General features: G+C 44.2%; 1 protein-coding gene across 1 annotated transcript in view; it reads left to right on the top strand.

Annotated features, from left to right (window-relative positions):
* Positions 1-17,492, top strand: part of STIM2 (stromal interaction molecule 2) — a 567,186-nt gene that overhangs the window by 441,425 nt on the left and 108,269 nt on the right. The window contains exon 4 of the mRNA XM_085642305.1: positions 1,279-1,390. Coding sequence (XP_085498431.1) covers positions 1,279-1,390 — 112 coding nt within the window. The remainder of the gene's footprint in view (positions 1-1,278; positions 1,391-17,492) is intronic.

Raw genomic sequence — 17,492 nt, 5'->3', positions numbered from 1 at the left:
ATTGTACTTTCAGGCAGGGCCCTCCTGTCACGCTTGGATAAAGTAAAGGTTGTATGCTGCAAACGAGGGAATGTGAGTGAAGAAAAGTTAATGAGTTCTCTTGGTAATTGCTGTTGTACAATGTACTAGAGGTAAACAAAAGCAGAAATCTACCCTCCCTTCCCATCCATGTCTCCAGGTTCGAAAGATTGGAAATGTTACTCCAGTAGAGCAACGGCGGACCGCTCGTTCCGCACCTCACACCAGGAAGAGGGAGAAACACTCGTACTTCTTTAAGGAGCGATCAACCTGTGATCACAGTGCTGGGTACCAGTGCAATACACGGGACCAAGTTAAATAGTAACTTAGGAATATTATCTAAAGAAATCGATGTTTTAAGAGGAGTTATTATACCTGTGATCACGGTGCCGGTCCCCGGTGCAATACACGGGACCAAATGAAATATTAGCTAAAGAATATTAGCTAAAGAAATCCACGTTGTATGAGGCATATTAAAAGAAGCACATTCACCTTGAGAGAATTCTCTTCTTTTAAGATTGCGGTTCGCTAAAACTTGCCTTTGTGAGGCATCAGATACAAGCCATTCTAAACTACCTGTTTTATTTGCCCTGATGAAGTTCCCAGTATGGGAATGAAACGCGTCAGCTGGAGTGTCTATGTCTCATGATTTTAATACAATTTGAAATAAAGAAACTATTTTCTCATCTACATTTGACTATTGGACTTTGTTAGCTGCGCACCCCCATTGAACATAGAATCGAATGATTGAAAATGTTATCGATACTTATACATTACTGTGCTTGTCCCGAAAGCATCGATATTGGATCACCAAAATCCTGTCGTGAAAGTTGTAACGGAGCTACTACCCCCAGAATGACCTCACTGGGTTAAACCATTGTCCCATCCTTAGCGCCTCACCTGCAGCCTGTTTGCTGCTGAGGGGGGAGTTAATGAGCATGGAATGGAAAGTACACAACATAAACATGACTTTAAGAGCTGGGCTGATGTTTTATTCCCGCTGTTGTCTCCATTACCCCCTAGTCCAGGGTTAGCAAGGGCAACATCGGGGTACTGAAGCACAAGCTGGGGAGTAGGAGGGATTTACCCTGGTGGCCTCTAATTGTCGTCCATAAATGAAAGTAATCAATCTGGGACTTCCCGAATGGACCTATATTCAGTTTGGCGTGCTATTTAAAAGACCGCCAATTGGTGTAGACAAGTTAATTGTTTTTCATCAGCGCGTGTAAACTAAAGAGAAATATTGCTTGTCTTTTGCAGTTCATAACTGGACGTTGGACGACACACTGCAGTGGCTCCATGAATTTGTGGAACTCCCCCAATATGAACATACTTTTAGAGAGCATACTGTCAAAGGAACTACTCTACCCAGGTGAGTTTTTCGCCACTTGTTTATAGTCAATGAGCAATTTCCTCTATTTCAGGAAAGATTAGATATGGTTGTACATGTGAAGGAACTAGTCATTTGTGCAGAAATTGACGTACAGCTGTGAAAAAATTAATTTCTTCTTCCATGCATAATTCTGCAGCAAGGTAACCTTAGCTTCTGCCTTCAGAATATCAGTGTCAGGTTGCTGATAAGTTATGAATAATTACGGGGATTGTCCAGTATTCCACTTATTTTATCACCACATCAGGTTATTCCTCAATTTTTATGTTTAAGGATGCATGCTTTATATTTTGATTTTAAAGTGGTGTCTGGTTTATTTGATACGTTTTGCATTTGATTTTTGTCTATTTTTCTTTTCAAATTTTTATGGTTTTTAGAAAGTGAAATGTAAAGAAAATGAAGGGGGTTGGGTTGCTTTTAAAATTTGCAACGATTTCTTGGACAGCTGTACCTATTGGATTCTGTATTTAGTTTGTTTTAAATGATTAACAGATATTTGTTGTGATACACCTGTTTTATTGTTCATTCTTTATCGTAATGCTTGGCGGGGCTCTTAAAATGCTTATGAACGTGTGGCTGCTGATGTGGAATGCAACAAGCCATTAGTTCTTGATGATGCACTGCATTGTCATCCGATTGCCGGGGGCTGGTTAGATTTTCCTTGTTGGCTATTTATACATAGAATTTGATTAAATATTCTCTGTTTCCGCTTCCAACTTTCAATTAATCAATCTGGATTCGTGGAGTGCGTATAATCACCCGTGAGGGTATCTAGGCACTAGAATCCTGCTGCAGTCGGTCAAAGAGCCAACTCGAGTCCCGTTCCAGGCCTTGGCGGTGAGGTAGGAGAATGAACATTCTCCGCTGTGGCTTCAACGGATGTGGAGAGTGTGAGCAAGGGAGGCGGAGCACAGTTGTCTGGAGGGTTGGTGGTAGTTCAGGCGGTGGTTGATGCATGGTGGTCCTTGGTCGTGGAGGGCCTTGTAGGTGTGTATCTGTATCTTGAATTGGTATCTTTTCTGAGTGGGGAACTGGTGGAGGTTCCCAAGGTTAGGGGTGATGCTTGTTCTTTTGGGGAGGTTGAGGATGAGTCAGTCAGCTGTGCTCTGTATAGTCTGGAGTCTCTTCAGGAGTTGGGTGATGATTCCTGTGTAGAGCACGTTGCAGTGGTCGAGCCAGCTGGTGACTAGGGCTTGCGTGACATTTTCCTGATGTCGCCAGAGCCATCTGAAGACCTTTCAGAGCATGCGAAGGGTGTGGAAGCAAGCGAAGCGACTGTATTGATCTGGTGTTTCAAGGCGAGTTTTCTGTCATAGGATGATGCCAAGGTTGCGGGCATAGTCTGTCGAGTGTGGGTCCAAGTTCAGAAGGCCACCATGTCATTCCATGGGGGTGGGGGGAGGAGGTGTTGCCAAAGATCAGCACTTTGGTCTTGTTTGTGTTGAGCTTCCAGCAGTTGGTCTTTATCCATTCAGCGACGCTAGTCACGCAGTTGTGGATGTTGATTCTGGTGGTGGAGGGGTTTACTGACCGGATGAGTCTGAGTAGGAAATTATGTGGAGACCATGGGTTCTGACTGTGTTGGCCATGGGCATCATGTAGGTGTTGAACAGGGTGGGGCTGAGGAATTAACCTTATCGGACGCCGCAGAAGATTCTTTTGGGTTTGGACGTGAAGGGTGGTAGGCAGATTTTCTGGGTTCTTCTTGTGAGGAAGGATTCGATCCATTTGAGGGCATCTCCCTTGATCCCAATGTGGCATGGTGTCTTGATGAGGGTGTAGTGGAATAAGATGTTGAACGTAGCTGAGAGTAGTATCAGGACCGCTGTATCTTCCCGGTCTCATCGATGGTTATGATGTCGGTGGCAGCGATCAGGGTTGTCTTGGTGCTGTGGTTGGCGCAGAGACCGTGGTGCCTAGCAGGTTTTTTATACTCCAGTTGTTCAGTGAGTTTTTAGTTGATGGCCTTCTTGAGGACTTTGGCCGGGACGGGGTGCCGAGAGATTGGACGGTAGTAGTTAAGATCGCTGGGGTCAGCAGATGGTTTCTTGAGGAGGGTCTGACCTCTGTGTGTTTGAGGAAGGTGGCCTTGGTGATGGATGCATTGGCAATGGAGGTGTGATCTCCACTGATTTTCTTGCTCCAGAGGTTGAAGAAGTGGTGGGGGCAGATGTCTATGGGTGTTCCAGACTCGATGGTGTTAATGATGGCTGTGGTGCTCTGTGGTGAGCTTTTTCCATGCGGTGAGTGAAGGGTTGTGGGTGGTGTTAGTTGGCTTGAGGAGGTTGTGGGGGTCTGTAGGTTGGGGTTTGAAGTTACTGTAGATAGTGGATATCTTGTTGTGGAATTAGTCTGCCTGGGTGTTGCAGAGTTCCTGAGATGGGGTGATCGTGTTCTCGGTGGCGGCTGGGCAGGAACTCTTTGACGATGTTCAAGAGTTCCTTGCTGTGGTTGGAGCTGGATTCGTTGTGGTGTGCTAGGGCGTGTTTTTTGTGTCTTTCAGGCGTTGGGGCTATTTGTTGAGAACTGAATTGAAGGTGACTCAGTCTGTGGGAAATTTGGTGGTGCCCCATCACCATTGCAAGTTTATTTGAGAGGCATCACTCACAACAATTTGGAAACGTTTTACCTTTAGCTCCAATCAGGATAGTTTTCATTCACAGAGGGATGCATACGGTACAATACTGTGATATATATAGAGGAGTTCTTGACAAACTCTTAGTCAACCAAAACACAGCTGTTTATTTTACTTATTATTGCAAGGAAAAATAGCTGGCAGTTTACATGGAAATTTACATGTAGAATTATGTTAATGTTCGATTTTTAAACAGCAATGCTTTCAGTGCCCAATTGAACGTTGTTGCTTACCTATGAAATTCAAGATCCAACTTTTTCTGAGTGTGGACATGTAAGTGTCTGTGCTCAAAGCATGGGCATTTTACTCCCTATGCCGATAGTGTTCCAATCTTTGCTAGCCTGAGTTCCATTGCAGTGCTGTATTGTTCGTTTACTGTATGTGAGCATCCTTATTTAGCAAAGGAAGAAACGTGACGCTATAGTGAATTTTCTTCAGTTCAATCGTATCATACATTTACGTGTAAGCATCGAACATGGAAATGTGACAATGCACTACATTTCTGAAGCTCAGTGCTACAGATGATATTCTTCTGCACAGCCTCATCATACATACACTACCGGTGAGCGTCATTCATGTTAAAGTAACCTTGTTTAAGGTGCACAATGTGGTGCGTGATACTTGGAGGAATTGTGGCCACTGCCTGCACGCATCATGTATATAGCTTTACTTTTCATTTTAGTTTAGTTTGTGGAAACAGGAATATGGTGTGATACACTTGTTTTATTGTGCATAATTAGTTTATATGCCCAGTGGAGTTCTTACAATGCTTATGATGTCTGGCTGCTGATGTGGAATACAACGGGCCATTAGATCTTCATGGTACTCTGCGTGGACATCAGACTGCCGATGACTGGCTTGGTTATCCTTGTGGGCTTGTACATGGAACTGTATGAATGTTCGGTATTTGATATACTTCCACCAGCAATCTTAACTAAAAGGCCCAACACACAACGCCTGCAACATTAAAGAAGAAAAGTAAATTTACCTTTTTACTGTTTAAATCTGGAAAGTACATAGAGAAGGGTGACATCGTAGATCCGTGCTTAAGGTGTAACAAAACCCCATGATTACATTTTAAAGATTAATGTTTCCTATGTACGCACTATCTGAACAAAGTCATACCTCAGGCTTCAATAATTTGAAAAGCAAAAGCTATGAAACCAGGTCTTTAAGAGGTGGAAAAGGACATAAACAGAACAGTTTCCCAATACCCCATTGTCTTCATCCACCTTATTGGCCTCAATGCAAGCGTACCCCCTTGCCCCACCGTCTCCCTTTCTTGTGAAGAACCAAAGCTTTCAGATAGCCGTGAACATGAATGGCCCTCTTTGCCAATGCCAATCCTGCAACACCTCAAACAACACAACCATTTGTTTAGTACTGTTGAAATTAGTGGTATAGCCATCCGTTGGCAATCATTTGCCATTATAAACCGTTTGTGAAAGCGTTGTTTGTAGTTCCATCGAAGTTTTTGGGTATTAATGTTATTTTAGCCAATTGTGTGAAGTAGAGTTATATACAGCACTGCAAAGCCACCAGTCAACTTTGGATAGGCTACAAAACTGAAACTAAAGAGTGGAGAAACAATCAAATGTATCATATTTAGCATTTATCGAATTAGACTGTCAATTTCGGAACGTCGTTTGCAGTCCAGTAGTAAGTGGCCTCGAAGCCTACAATTACAGCCGGTGGTTCCACAACTACAGACATTTTAAAAATGTCAATTTTTTTTATTTATTTATGTGCACCTAGTACTTGAAGCCACTAGACATCCTCTGTTTCCACAGTTTTAATGACATTCATTTCTGAAAACTGAATTGAACTAGCAGTGGTACTCTATTCATATGCTAGCATTCATTTGAGACTGATGTAATGTGCATTGATATAGTGCTAAAAATAATTATTTAGGTTGATGCAGTTGGTGTTTGTATTTATATGGTTGGGAAAACAAGTTCTCACAGATAGGAGGCTGATTTATTTTTTCAACTTCATGTTTGTGCCTTTTCATCGTAGTAGCGAGCTATGTTTCAAAGATAGCACCCTTTGCAGTTGGTGTGAGTAAGCAGATTTGGAGAACAGGTTATGTTAGATCTCTGAAGAGTCTTATGCACTGGGTGCTTTGTAGTGATATACAGATTAGTATGTGTTTAATGTTTGGGACCTAATGATACACCATGTGTCAATTGCAATCAGCGGAGTATTTTTGTTGCTACTTCTGGGAGTTATTATGGTGGTTTGTGGTATCGCTCTGGCAACTCTTTATTATACTTCTTGTAATTATGCAGTGCAGATTGCTGCTGTCAGGCTTTGGTCAGAATTGTGCTCAGGTTATTTTTTACTAAGTCTTATCCTGATGACATGGAAGCTCCATTATTTGGGTATTCATATAGTTCCCTGATTGTGGTTCAAGGTGTTTATGTATCTTGCCATCAGACTTGTTATTGTGGCTCACAAATTCGTAAATTAATAAATCAATTGCAAGAAATCACCAGGAAACTCCGAGAGGCTTTCCTTTTTCAGGTATTAGTGGACAACACTATTTCCAACACATTCCAACTATAGTGGGACATGGGACTCCTGTAAGCCTTCACACCTGACCTGCCAGAGTCCTGAATAAGATCAGTAATGACTGGGCCCAAGTCATCTTAGTGGCTCCAGATTGGGCAAGGACAGCGTGATGCCCGGAAAGTCAGACAATACGCTTCTGTGGGAGGATCATCTTTAGCAACAGCAGGGTAGGGTCCTGCACTCGAGCCTGCTCAATGTACACCTCCATGTGTGGAGATTAAACAGCAACAGTTCACTGCTTTTGACCTCCCTCCTGAAGTCATGGATGGCATTCTAGCAGCTAGGCATCCATTTGCAAATTCTGTTTACGCTGGACGCTAGGGTAAATTTGTCGCCTGGTGTAGTTCCCACCATACAGGCCTATGGCAAGCAAAGTTGTTGTAAGGTTTGTTTTCTACTGTCTCTAGGCCAGCATTGGGCTAGCTGTCGACACAATTAAAGGTTAATTATCTGGTCGTTTTGAGTATGCTTGACTATCCGGCCTTATTTTAATCATCTGTTGTGATGTGTTTTCTTAAAGGTTTGGTTAGTATGTTTCAACTCAAACCTTTTGTGATGCTGCAGTGGGACCTTAATCTGGTTCTCACACTCCTTATGTGTAGCCCATTTGAGCTGATGCACAGCTGTTCTTTGCATCTCCTCACTCTTAAAACAAAGTCTTTCCTATTGCAATAACTTCAGCATGTGACAGGCGTGAAATGCAGGGTCTGTCAGTTCAGCCCCCACACAACATTTTTTCCCTACACAAGCTGGAGTTGGGGACCAGAGCTGCGTTTCTGCAGACGGCTGTAACTCTCATGTCTGCCAATCCATCACCTTTCCACCATTCATTGCTCAGCCTCTCCCCTCGAAAGAGAAGAGACTCATCCCTTGGACCCCAAAAGAGACTTGAGTGTTTACATCAATCGTACCAAGGACCTTTGGGTGGACTATCAGCTCTTTGTGGTTCTCTAGGGCAAAGAAGGGTAAGGCAGTGCAGAAAATAAGTTTATCACTGTGGATAGTCCTCTATATTACAATCTGCTATGAACTGGCCAAGAATTAGCCTCTTGGAGGGTCTGAGGGCAAAGTCGACTAGAGCCAGGGCTGCTACTATTGCATTGGCACACAGAGTATCCACTCTGGACATCCGTCAGGTTGCAATATGGGTGTCTGTTTTCACATTCACAAAGCACTACTGTCTTCAGGCCATGTCCGACAGGAAGGACATTTTGCCTATTTGGTCCTGTAGAACGTTTTGGTTTCCTTGGGAGGTACTGCTTTAGAATCTGTTTACAAGGTGAGGGGGTCTGTGATTAGAAAAACCCATCTGAAGAAGGTTTCTTACCATCAGTAGCAATCTTTCTCTTGGATATTCTAACTGCAGATTTCTCATTGCCCTACCACCTCTGCATTCTGTGGAATTTGTTCCTTCTGAAAAGGTCCTAATCTAGGAATCTGCACACATCTGATAGATTTTTTAAAATCCCTGTCTGACAACACAGAGTCAAGAAAGGCACTGATGTTAACATGCCGGGTGGCACTTTTATCTGGCTCTGGTGTCACTTCAGGGGTTTGATGGAGTCGCACGATGCCACCTGCTGGCATGCTGAAGGAATGCCAAGCAAAAATTCCTGGATCCTGGGATTATTCATAATCCCAGGATCCCAGGATAGTTAACTAGAGTATCCACTAGAAAGAGTGTTACCAAAGGTTATTAACTTGTTCATCAAGCAGGCAGTAGTGAAAGTAGGAGTCTTAATCTGGTACGTGATTGTCTTTGTGAAGAATCAGCTACATATCATTTACATCAAAAATTGCCAACAGACAGCATCTCAACATATTGAGCGCCATGATGTCACATTTTTACATTGCATAGAAAAATCCAGTTGGGTTGACTCCACCTTTGGAGGAGGAATGTCTTTAACATAGCTATTTCTATCCCTGTCTTTGGTTCATTTATAGAGTTTCGGAGGCATGAGCTAGGCTCTTTCCTCCTCAGAGATGAGAAGCGGCACATGGACGTGGCAAGGTGCCTGCACTCCACCCCCTTCCTCCCCCCTTTTTTTCTTTTTTTTACACCTTCATCTGTTCAGACCTTCTGGTTCTTTGGTCAGCCAAGCAGATTTTAGCCTGTTGGCCAGTGAGGACTTGTGCCTTATTATGTTCATTCTATGGACATTTTTCCATCTATTAGTGTAAGCAAATATGCTTCTGTTGGAGGATCTGGCACACCTTTCATAAAACTTATGTTTTTCTTTAATAAGATCTTAGGGGGAGAGTCACAAGAAGCACTTTTTAAATGTTTTATTTTTATTTCAGCACAAGACAAAACGTCACATTCATATAAAGTAGTATGTCACAGTCACTATCACCTGCAGTTAATTAAGCATGTAGTACAGCATCCAAGAAGTCCACGTATCGACCATAGAACCATTTCAGCATCAGTTTTAGTACAACGTGCCCACTCCTGCTGCCTCCCACCACTTGCTACATATTTTGTCGTATTTAGCAGGGCAACCTGTGGCCTCATACACCAGCTTCCCTTGTTGGGCACCCCAGTCCACCCGCGTCTCTACTGAGATAATGTAGGAGGCTTGGAAGCCTTCCAGTGGTATGCTATATCCTGTTTGGCCACCATAGTGGCTGTACCCTTTATAACCTGGTCTGCTCACGTGCCTCCAACTCCATCAAGAGCACCCAACAGTATCTGCAGTGAGGAAAGTTTCACTTTCCATTCCAGTACTTCTATAGTTTCACAACCACGGCTTCCCAGTATTGTGTTATGGTGGAACATGGCCAAAACATGTGATGGAAGGCTACTAGGTCCTGGGAGCAGTGAGGGTATACGGGGCTTGCAAGGAGACCTGCCTTACATAGATTTCAAGAGTGAGATATGCACAGTAAAATTAGTATGCATGTACCAGTCAGAGTCTGGAGGATATTGTGATGACTCCCGGAGCCATCACAGCATCGCGCCAAATCACATCATCTAAGGGTCCCAGCTAGCTCTCCCACCAGATTCTAAGATGGCTCAGTGTATCAGGGGCATTGATGCTTAATGTGCGGTATATCTGCAAGATACCAGCTTTCCCCAGTGCACCCATCATGAGCTTTGCCTCAAATGGGCTGAATTCCAGAAGTGATGTGACGTGTGTGCACAGCGCGTGCCGTAATTACAAATATTTATGGAATTGTGCCATGTACAATGCATTCTCTGCTTGGAGCTCCTGAAAGGAATGCATGTGTGTGCCCAACCAAACATCTCCCAATTGTGCGATGGCGTCCCAACAATTAAATACTTCTTGAGTTGCTACCTCCCTCACCCATGTCCCCTGCCACAAATGAGTCTGCTGAGTGAGCGCAGGACCAAAATAGTGGAGGGCCAAGATTCTGAGCACTTCACACACCGTATAGGTAAGTTTACTCATTTACCACTCTTTGGCAAGGAGCACTTTCTGCTCATGTCTGATTGGTGTTATAGGTGCAGACTCTGGCCCAAAGCTATAAGGGAATCAGGAAACATTAATAACAACAAGAAAATTTAGTTTGTCATTGTTTAGCTTGTTCCCAATACAACCAGTGTGACACAAAAACAATATGCATTTAATTAAGTGACATATACTATTCCTTCTAACGTGTGACTGTTTAAAGATAAAGTACCTAGAATAGAAAAACAAAAGTTGGCCTGATCCCTTTGCACAGTGACCCTGAGGTGGCCTTCCCTCCTTAGGGAGGTATTGACATAAATCTGGATACTCTTATAGTTCAAAAAGAACCTTTATATGTGCCTGGGATGCATTCTTTAGGGAGGTATTTACAAAAAGCTGGATACTGTTGTAGTTCAAAAAGTAACCTTTATTGGTGCTTTGGTTGCATCAATTGATAGTGAATTAATTTATAAGAAGGTAACAATCAATCAATCAGGGTTTTATAAAGCGCACTACTCACCCGTGAGGGTCTCAAGGCGCTGGGGGTGGGAGGTGCCACTCCGGATCAGTCGAATAGCCAGGTCTTCAGGCTCTTCCTGAAGGTGTGCAGTGTAGGCAAGCGTCTGATGTTGACTGGGAGCTCGTTCCAGGTCTTTGCTGCAACGTAGGAGAAGGTTCTTGTGCCTGCTCTGGTTCTGCGGATGTGTGGCGTCTCTGCCAGGGCGAGGTCGGAGGAGCGGAGGTTCCTTTTGGGTACGTGGAAGGATACTCTCTGATTGAGGTATTTGGGTCCGATGTTGTGGAGGGATTTGTAGGCGTGGGTGAGTAGCTTGAAGGTTACTCTCTTTTCGACGGGGGGGCCAGTGGAGGTCTCGTAGGTGCTGGGTCATGTGCTCTGTCGTTGGGTTCCGAGGACGAGTCTGGCTGCGGTGTTCTGGATGGTTTGGAGCTTGTGTAGCAGGGTTCTGTTGATTCCGGCGTGGAGGGCGTTGTCGGCTGGTTAGCAGTGCATGGGTGACGGTCTTTCTGCATTTGGGGGGGGGATCCACTTGAAGGTCTTGCGGAGGGAGTTAATGCAGGTGGAGGCGACGGTGTTGATCTGGCGGGTCACGGTGAGGGAGGAGTCTGGGATGATGCCGAGGTTTCGGGCGTGGTCTGTTGGAGTGAATGGTTTTCCGAGGGCGGAAGGCCTCCAGGTGTTGTCCCAGGCAATGGAGGAGGGTGCGAGGACCTCTGTCTTATCCGAGTTGAGCTTCAGGCAGCTGCTGTTCATCCAGGCTGCGACGTCCTAAATTCCTTCCTGGAAGCAGAGTCTGGTGTCTTCGGGATTTTTCGGGAGGGAGAGGATGAGCTGGGTGTCGTCGGCGTAGGATACTATGCTGAACCCATGCTGTCTGATGATGGCGGCGAGGGGGGCCATGTAGATGTTGAAGAGCATGGGGCTGAGCGAGGATCCTTGGGGTACTCCACAGTTGATCTCTGTGGGTTCAGAGAGGAATGGTGGGAGTCTGATCCTTTGGGTTCTGCCGGAGAGAACGGAGCGGATCCAGTCTCTTATTTGGCCTTCTTGTCCCGGACGATGGTGTAAATATAAGTCCATACACTGTTTGCGTGCATGAGCAAAAGTGGTGTTTTAAGTGCACCAATAAAACTGTTAGACGGCTTGAGTGCTTTTGGAAAGGTACGTTAGGTTAAAATTGCCATACTACCCATGTCAATCAATTTTTATTATGATTTAGAGCTCCAAAGAGTTCCACATAAAAATGTACAGGAAAGACTCCAATATACCAAATCATCCAGAGCGTAATAACAAAATATCCTCATGCAGCAGAGCACAGAGGTGCGTCTGTGTGCACGTCCCAGGACCATAGAGGCCTCATCGCTAGGAGTAGCAAGTCAGGCAGTGAGTTATTACAGATAGGCCCAGTGTGGGAGTAGTCATCAGGTTTAATGCTCTCTTCAGGCTGCAATTGCAGAGAACATAAGTCGCAAGGGGGAGAGGGGCATACCAATTTCTCAGTGCACCAGCGCTTCAAGATGAAAAGCCCTGTGGGGGTGCCTCCACCACAGATGACTAGGACTCCACCTTCCCACGTACCAGGCAAAGGAGACGGATCCAATACCGGGCAGGGTGTTACACTCACGGAGAGGAGCTCAGCAGCTTCAGTTAATACTGGCACCAGCGGCATGCAGCCAACCTCGCCGGCATGCGGCTGGCCAGCTCTACGCAAGGCACTACAGCAGGGGCGAACACTCTCCTCCCGGCTCCTCGCCCGCAACTCTCACTGGCAATTTCAGGGCGTCCAAAGTTTCGGTCCCAACGTGGGTCACTCGCTGAGATGTCCAGCCTGGTCTGTCCCGGATTTCTAGTGCAGGCGGGCTTCAGTGGATGGGCAGCCACCCAACAGTCATTGCGATGCTGCAAGCTTGGTCCATGGTGGCACATCCCTGGGCTGATTTTGGTGGTCTTGGCCGCAATCCGGCCACAGAGATAAGCAATGGCGCTAATGTATCAGGTCAGCACAGTAGAAAGTGTGAACATTGCGGATAGATGGCGGTGGATGATGGAGGGGTCCACAGAACTCTTAGATTGCGACCGTTATCTTGACACACCAAGCCATGCCCCTTCAAAAAAGCACTTTTTTATATACTGTCACTTGCCTTTTGGAGTCATCTCTGAAATTTCCTATTAGTAAAGTTAAAAGAGGTCACAGTCTGTTGCATATGACTATTTCTTGAATATGCAAAAGAAACAATTGATGGACGGAATGCTGGACAATGCAGCCATTCACCCCCTGTCACTAGGATCTGGGTTTAATCCATCATTCTTTTGCTCACCACACCACCCCAGTTTGGACCCAGCCATATGCAAATCAGTATTGACCCTGTTGCTTGTGGGAACAGTCCAGCCCGAACCGCCAAGCCAGGTCCTCCCTGGACCAGAAACAAGCATCCTGGGACCTGTTTCAGGGCATCACCCTTCATCAGCCAGGCTAGCTTGAATCCAGTGGTGTAGTGAGCACGGGACCCACGTCTGGGCATACCCTTCCCACCTAGGGCGACATATGCAAAAGAAACAATAGATGGACGGAAGGCTGGACAATGCAGACATTCACCCCCAGTCACAAGGATCTGGGTTTAATCCATCATTCTTTTGCTCAACACACCACCCCAGTGTGGGTATGCCCCGATGTGGGCCCCGTGCTCCCCATGCCACTGGAGTCAAGCTATCCTGGCTGATGAGGGCTGAAAGCCCGAAACCGGTCCTCAGATGCTTGTTTCCAGTCCAGGGAGGACCTGGCTTGGCAGTTCGGGCTGGACTGTTCCCAATGGGCGCAGGGTCAAGACTGATTTGCATATGGCTGGGTCCAAACTGGAATGGCATGGTGAGCAAAAAAACAATGGATTTAAGTACAGATCTCTGTACTGGGGAGAATGTATGACATTGTTCTGCATTCTGTCCATCAATTGTTGTTTTTCTATTTCTTGAATATTCTCATTTTATCCACATTTTGGATGGTTTGGCGGACAATTCTGCAATACATAAGAGTATGTAAAAAATGTATTGCAGGAATAGTACTTTGTGTACTCCAAACTGAATTTGTGAAAGGGTTCTTGGATTTTCTCTTTGCCAACATTAGTAAAAGCCCTGCTTTAGGGCAAGTCCATCAAGAAGCTTGATTGAAACGTGTAAATCACTTGCGGGTATCTATCAACCATGTCGGGCGCTGACTTCAGACAAAAGGTTCTGGTAGTAGCTTATGCAGGCAGTCTCAGCCCTGATGATGTTGTCTAATCTCAAGTCAGGACAAGTGGCATTGAATACCATGGCATCCCATGTGGAGTTGATCTGAAAAGGCGAGTCCTTTTTAGCCATGGAAGCCATTACTTCCTGAACTGAACATGCCAGAGTCCAGCATAAGACTGGTTTTTGTGGCTTTCTGAAGGAGATTAGGAGATAGTTGGAAGAGTTTAAATGTACAATGAGAAAGAAAATAGAAAGCTAAGGTACAGGAATGAAAGGGAAGGGTGCCTTGGTCTACGCTGATCTATAAAACCTGGCCCCACTTGGAGAAAAATGAAGCTCAAGAGAAGTTCGAGCCTTAAAATGCTAAACCCTTCCAGCGGAGATGCAAGCTTAAGGGAAAGATCTTAAAGAGAGTAATACCCTTTAAGAGACGAAAAACCAGAAGGTTCCTGGGAATAGAAGAGATGCATATGCCTGGCAGTTGTCAAGCAAAAGATGTTAATCATCCTATAAGGCAAGCTTCTATTGTATGTATTTTCTCTTCTAGGTATTCCGCTTCTCAAATTATATATGATATTTGTTTAGCTGTAGATTTCAAATATAAGTGCACATTTGCTCATGTTGTTATTGATTGCAATGTAACAATTAAGTCTGCATTAATACATTCATGTTTTTCTTAATATATTGAATTTTCATTTTCCAGTGATCGTTTTTAATAATGAATAAGGTTTCGTAGAAGCTGGTAACTTCACATCTTGTTTGTTTTGAAACACTAGGCAAGATTACCTGCAAGTAAGTGAAAGGTTGCTTAGACCTTTCTGCTTATTGTTTATACTGAAAGTGTTCATATACAATATACAACCTAAGAAGAGAGCATAATGGGTTAGAGAGTAACTTAGTACCAGTGACTTGAGATGGCATGGCCTTACAGAGCTTTAATCAGCTTCCTTCATTGAAGGCAGCATGGAGACACATCTAGCCTTCACGCTGCAGGCTTATCTGCCTGCTGGCCGATGCAGACGAGAATAACAGACAGTGCTACTTTGCTGAACATAGTTTTGATATTCAGAAAAGGTATATCTGTGTGAATCATTTCAGAAATCTGAAATAGTCTGCTTCTGGTTAGCTTAGTTGAATGTAAGGTGGGGTTGGAAATATAAATGAGCCATCTGTTATAACCACAATGGTACACAAGGGTTTATTGTTCCCTCTCTAAATAAGTATCATTGCCACAATTTTGCCTGTTTTTATTATAGTTTATAATCCCATTGTTTGCACTAGGATAGGGTTTTCATTTTAAATAAATCTTGAAAATACATTCCTGATTTCGCAATGTTCTTGAGTTTGCCTTTCCATGATGATAGTGTTTTGGTTCCACTAACTATCCCTGGATACTTCACAGTATTTATTGTTACCTTAAACACATGCACCTCAAGTAATGCTCAGTGGGTTGGGAGGTGGTTGCAGTCCATCTGGCTGTCTGTCTTAGGTTGGCACATTGAAAAAGTCCTTAGTGCCAGAAGGTCTAGAAGGCCAATTACCAGGTCGTGTTCTGTAAAGAAATCCAGAAAATGTATCCAAGACTTGAGCAATCAGTCAAGACGACAATTTTCAAAGGGAGGTAGAAGAGGTAATGACGTGTAGTTCCAACAAATCTGTACAGGATCTGCGCGTTTAGACAACATAAACTAAGGGATTGGTGTCCAGACTGATTCCAGACACCCTCAAAGGATATGTTAGTCTGGTCACAGTGCCACTATAAGCCCCACAACCTTACCAAGGAGCAAATAGTTTCTGGCAACTATCGAGCTTGACAACCCTGACCCATCCGTGATCGTGGAAACAGTGTACTACTTTTCGCTCAGTACACTCTTGCTCACTTGTTCTCAGAGAGATATACAGAATAAACGGAAGGGATGTTTTCATTCAATATTTATTAAACCAGCGTCATTCTAGTATAAAATATGTGTGCTGCAACAACCATTAGACAGAAACAGACATATACATTATAAGCACCAACAGGGTAAATAAAAGGTAGAATTCTACCATAGTGCTAAAACAGTGAATATATTCAGGCATATAGCTACATGGCAGTAATCATGAGTACTCCTATGATGTGAACCCTAACTAAATGTACCTAAGTGTACCTTGCATGTATGCAGGTGTATAGCCAAGAATCCCACTAGGACAGAGCAAACCCATTACCTAATGAGAAAGAACAAAGGAACCAGTCTTGGTCTCAAGTTGTACACCCTGTGAGCGATGTCAGACGGCTGCGTGCTGGAGTGTCTGTGTGCAGGTGTAATGACAAAAGAAAAGGACCCCCTGTAACTAATGAAGGCTCCTAGGGCAGGACAATAACAATTATGAAAATAACATCCCCAGGCAACAAGATAAAGAAAAGGTATCTAAACCTATAACATGTCTGCGTGCAGGGACTTCAGCGTCTTGTGTCAGCATGGACGCTTCTCCTCTGGTTTGCCCAGTAAAGATGTGGTACTTATATACCCGAAAGATACTCTAAGGGATTCTACCTAGATGTGTCATGGTACTGTTGGCCTGTCGTCCAAGGATGACGATAGCAGTGACTTTTGTACAGAGTTATTATGCAGAAGATGGTAATCCTGCTGTGATACTAAGAATCCTCATGCATAATAAATGAGGCTAGTTTTTGAAGAAAACCACACATTTATTCAGCACCTAACCAGGTAAAAGGCCAGCATTAGAGCCAGCATGTAGAGCAAGGTAGGGCAAATGTAGCTAAAAGGTCTTTTAGCTACCTAGGCCTATATTGGGGGGACATTGGTGCTCATAACAGTAGAGGTAGCAATGAGAACCAAGCTCTCTCTTACATCCGAAAAGTCAAGGTGTCCAGACAGACTTATTGGCTTGTATGGTTCCTAAGACTTGTTAGCAGAGAGCCCCAGAAGACCTGACTAAACAGAGTATCCCAGAGATTATCCACACAAGTATAAATTATTGACCCCACAGAGCATGGTCATGTGGAGGTCCACAAGACTCAGAAGGAGAGGGTTGAACAGAGGAATAAAGTGAAAACAGTTATTTGCCAAATCCACAAGATAAGAAAACAATGCTTGGGAAAACACGTCCAGATTAATCAGAATGAGACTACAGTTGTAGCACCTTGTGAATTAGAGAACTCATGGAAGAATAAAAAATGGAGAAAAAGCATACGGATGGAAATCTGTCAGTCCTGGAATAAGGAATCTGTGGCCCATGCCTCTGAATCTGCTGTTCACATAAACTGAATGTTTGTCATTCTAGCTTAAAGCAAAGCATTCCAAGTCTAGGGACATATAAAGGGTGAAGGATTCCATCTCAAATTGCTTGACCCCCGCCGATGTTTGGAGCACTAGTCCACTGTCAAATTGGACACTGAAACGTTTTTAGTCATAATTGCACTGTTCATGTAGGGACCATGTTCTCAAAGGTTTCTGTACAGATCAGCAAGGAGATTTGACCATGCATCCCTGAGCTGACTGTACTACTGCCAGATTGCACGTTTAGAGGAAGACCTTGAAGGAAGATATGTTTAGCTAGGTTCTTCTTAGCAACAGTTCCTGCAAGAAGCTCCAGATCATTAATGTGTAGGCATCACTTTGCTAAGGGTCAGGAAGATAAAGCCCATCATCTTGACTTGCTGAGATCTGACTCAATGATCAGATCTGTAGCTGATCTAAAAATGACATTTTAGGGTGC

The sequence above is a fragment of the Triturus cristatus genome, chromosome 2_2 (genome assembly GCF_964204655.1).
Source record: "Triturus cristatus chromosome 2_2, aTriCri1.1, whole genome shotgun sequence".
NCBI classification, from domain to species: Eukaryota; Metazoa; Chordata; class Amphibia; order Caudata; family Salamandridae; genus Triturus; species Triturus cristatus.
The sequence above is the reverse complement of the archived record's forward strand: the minus strand, read 5'-3'. Positions and strand labels throughout refer to the sequence as shown.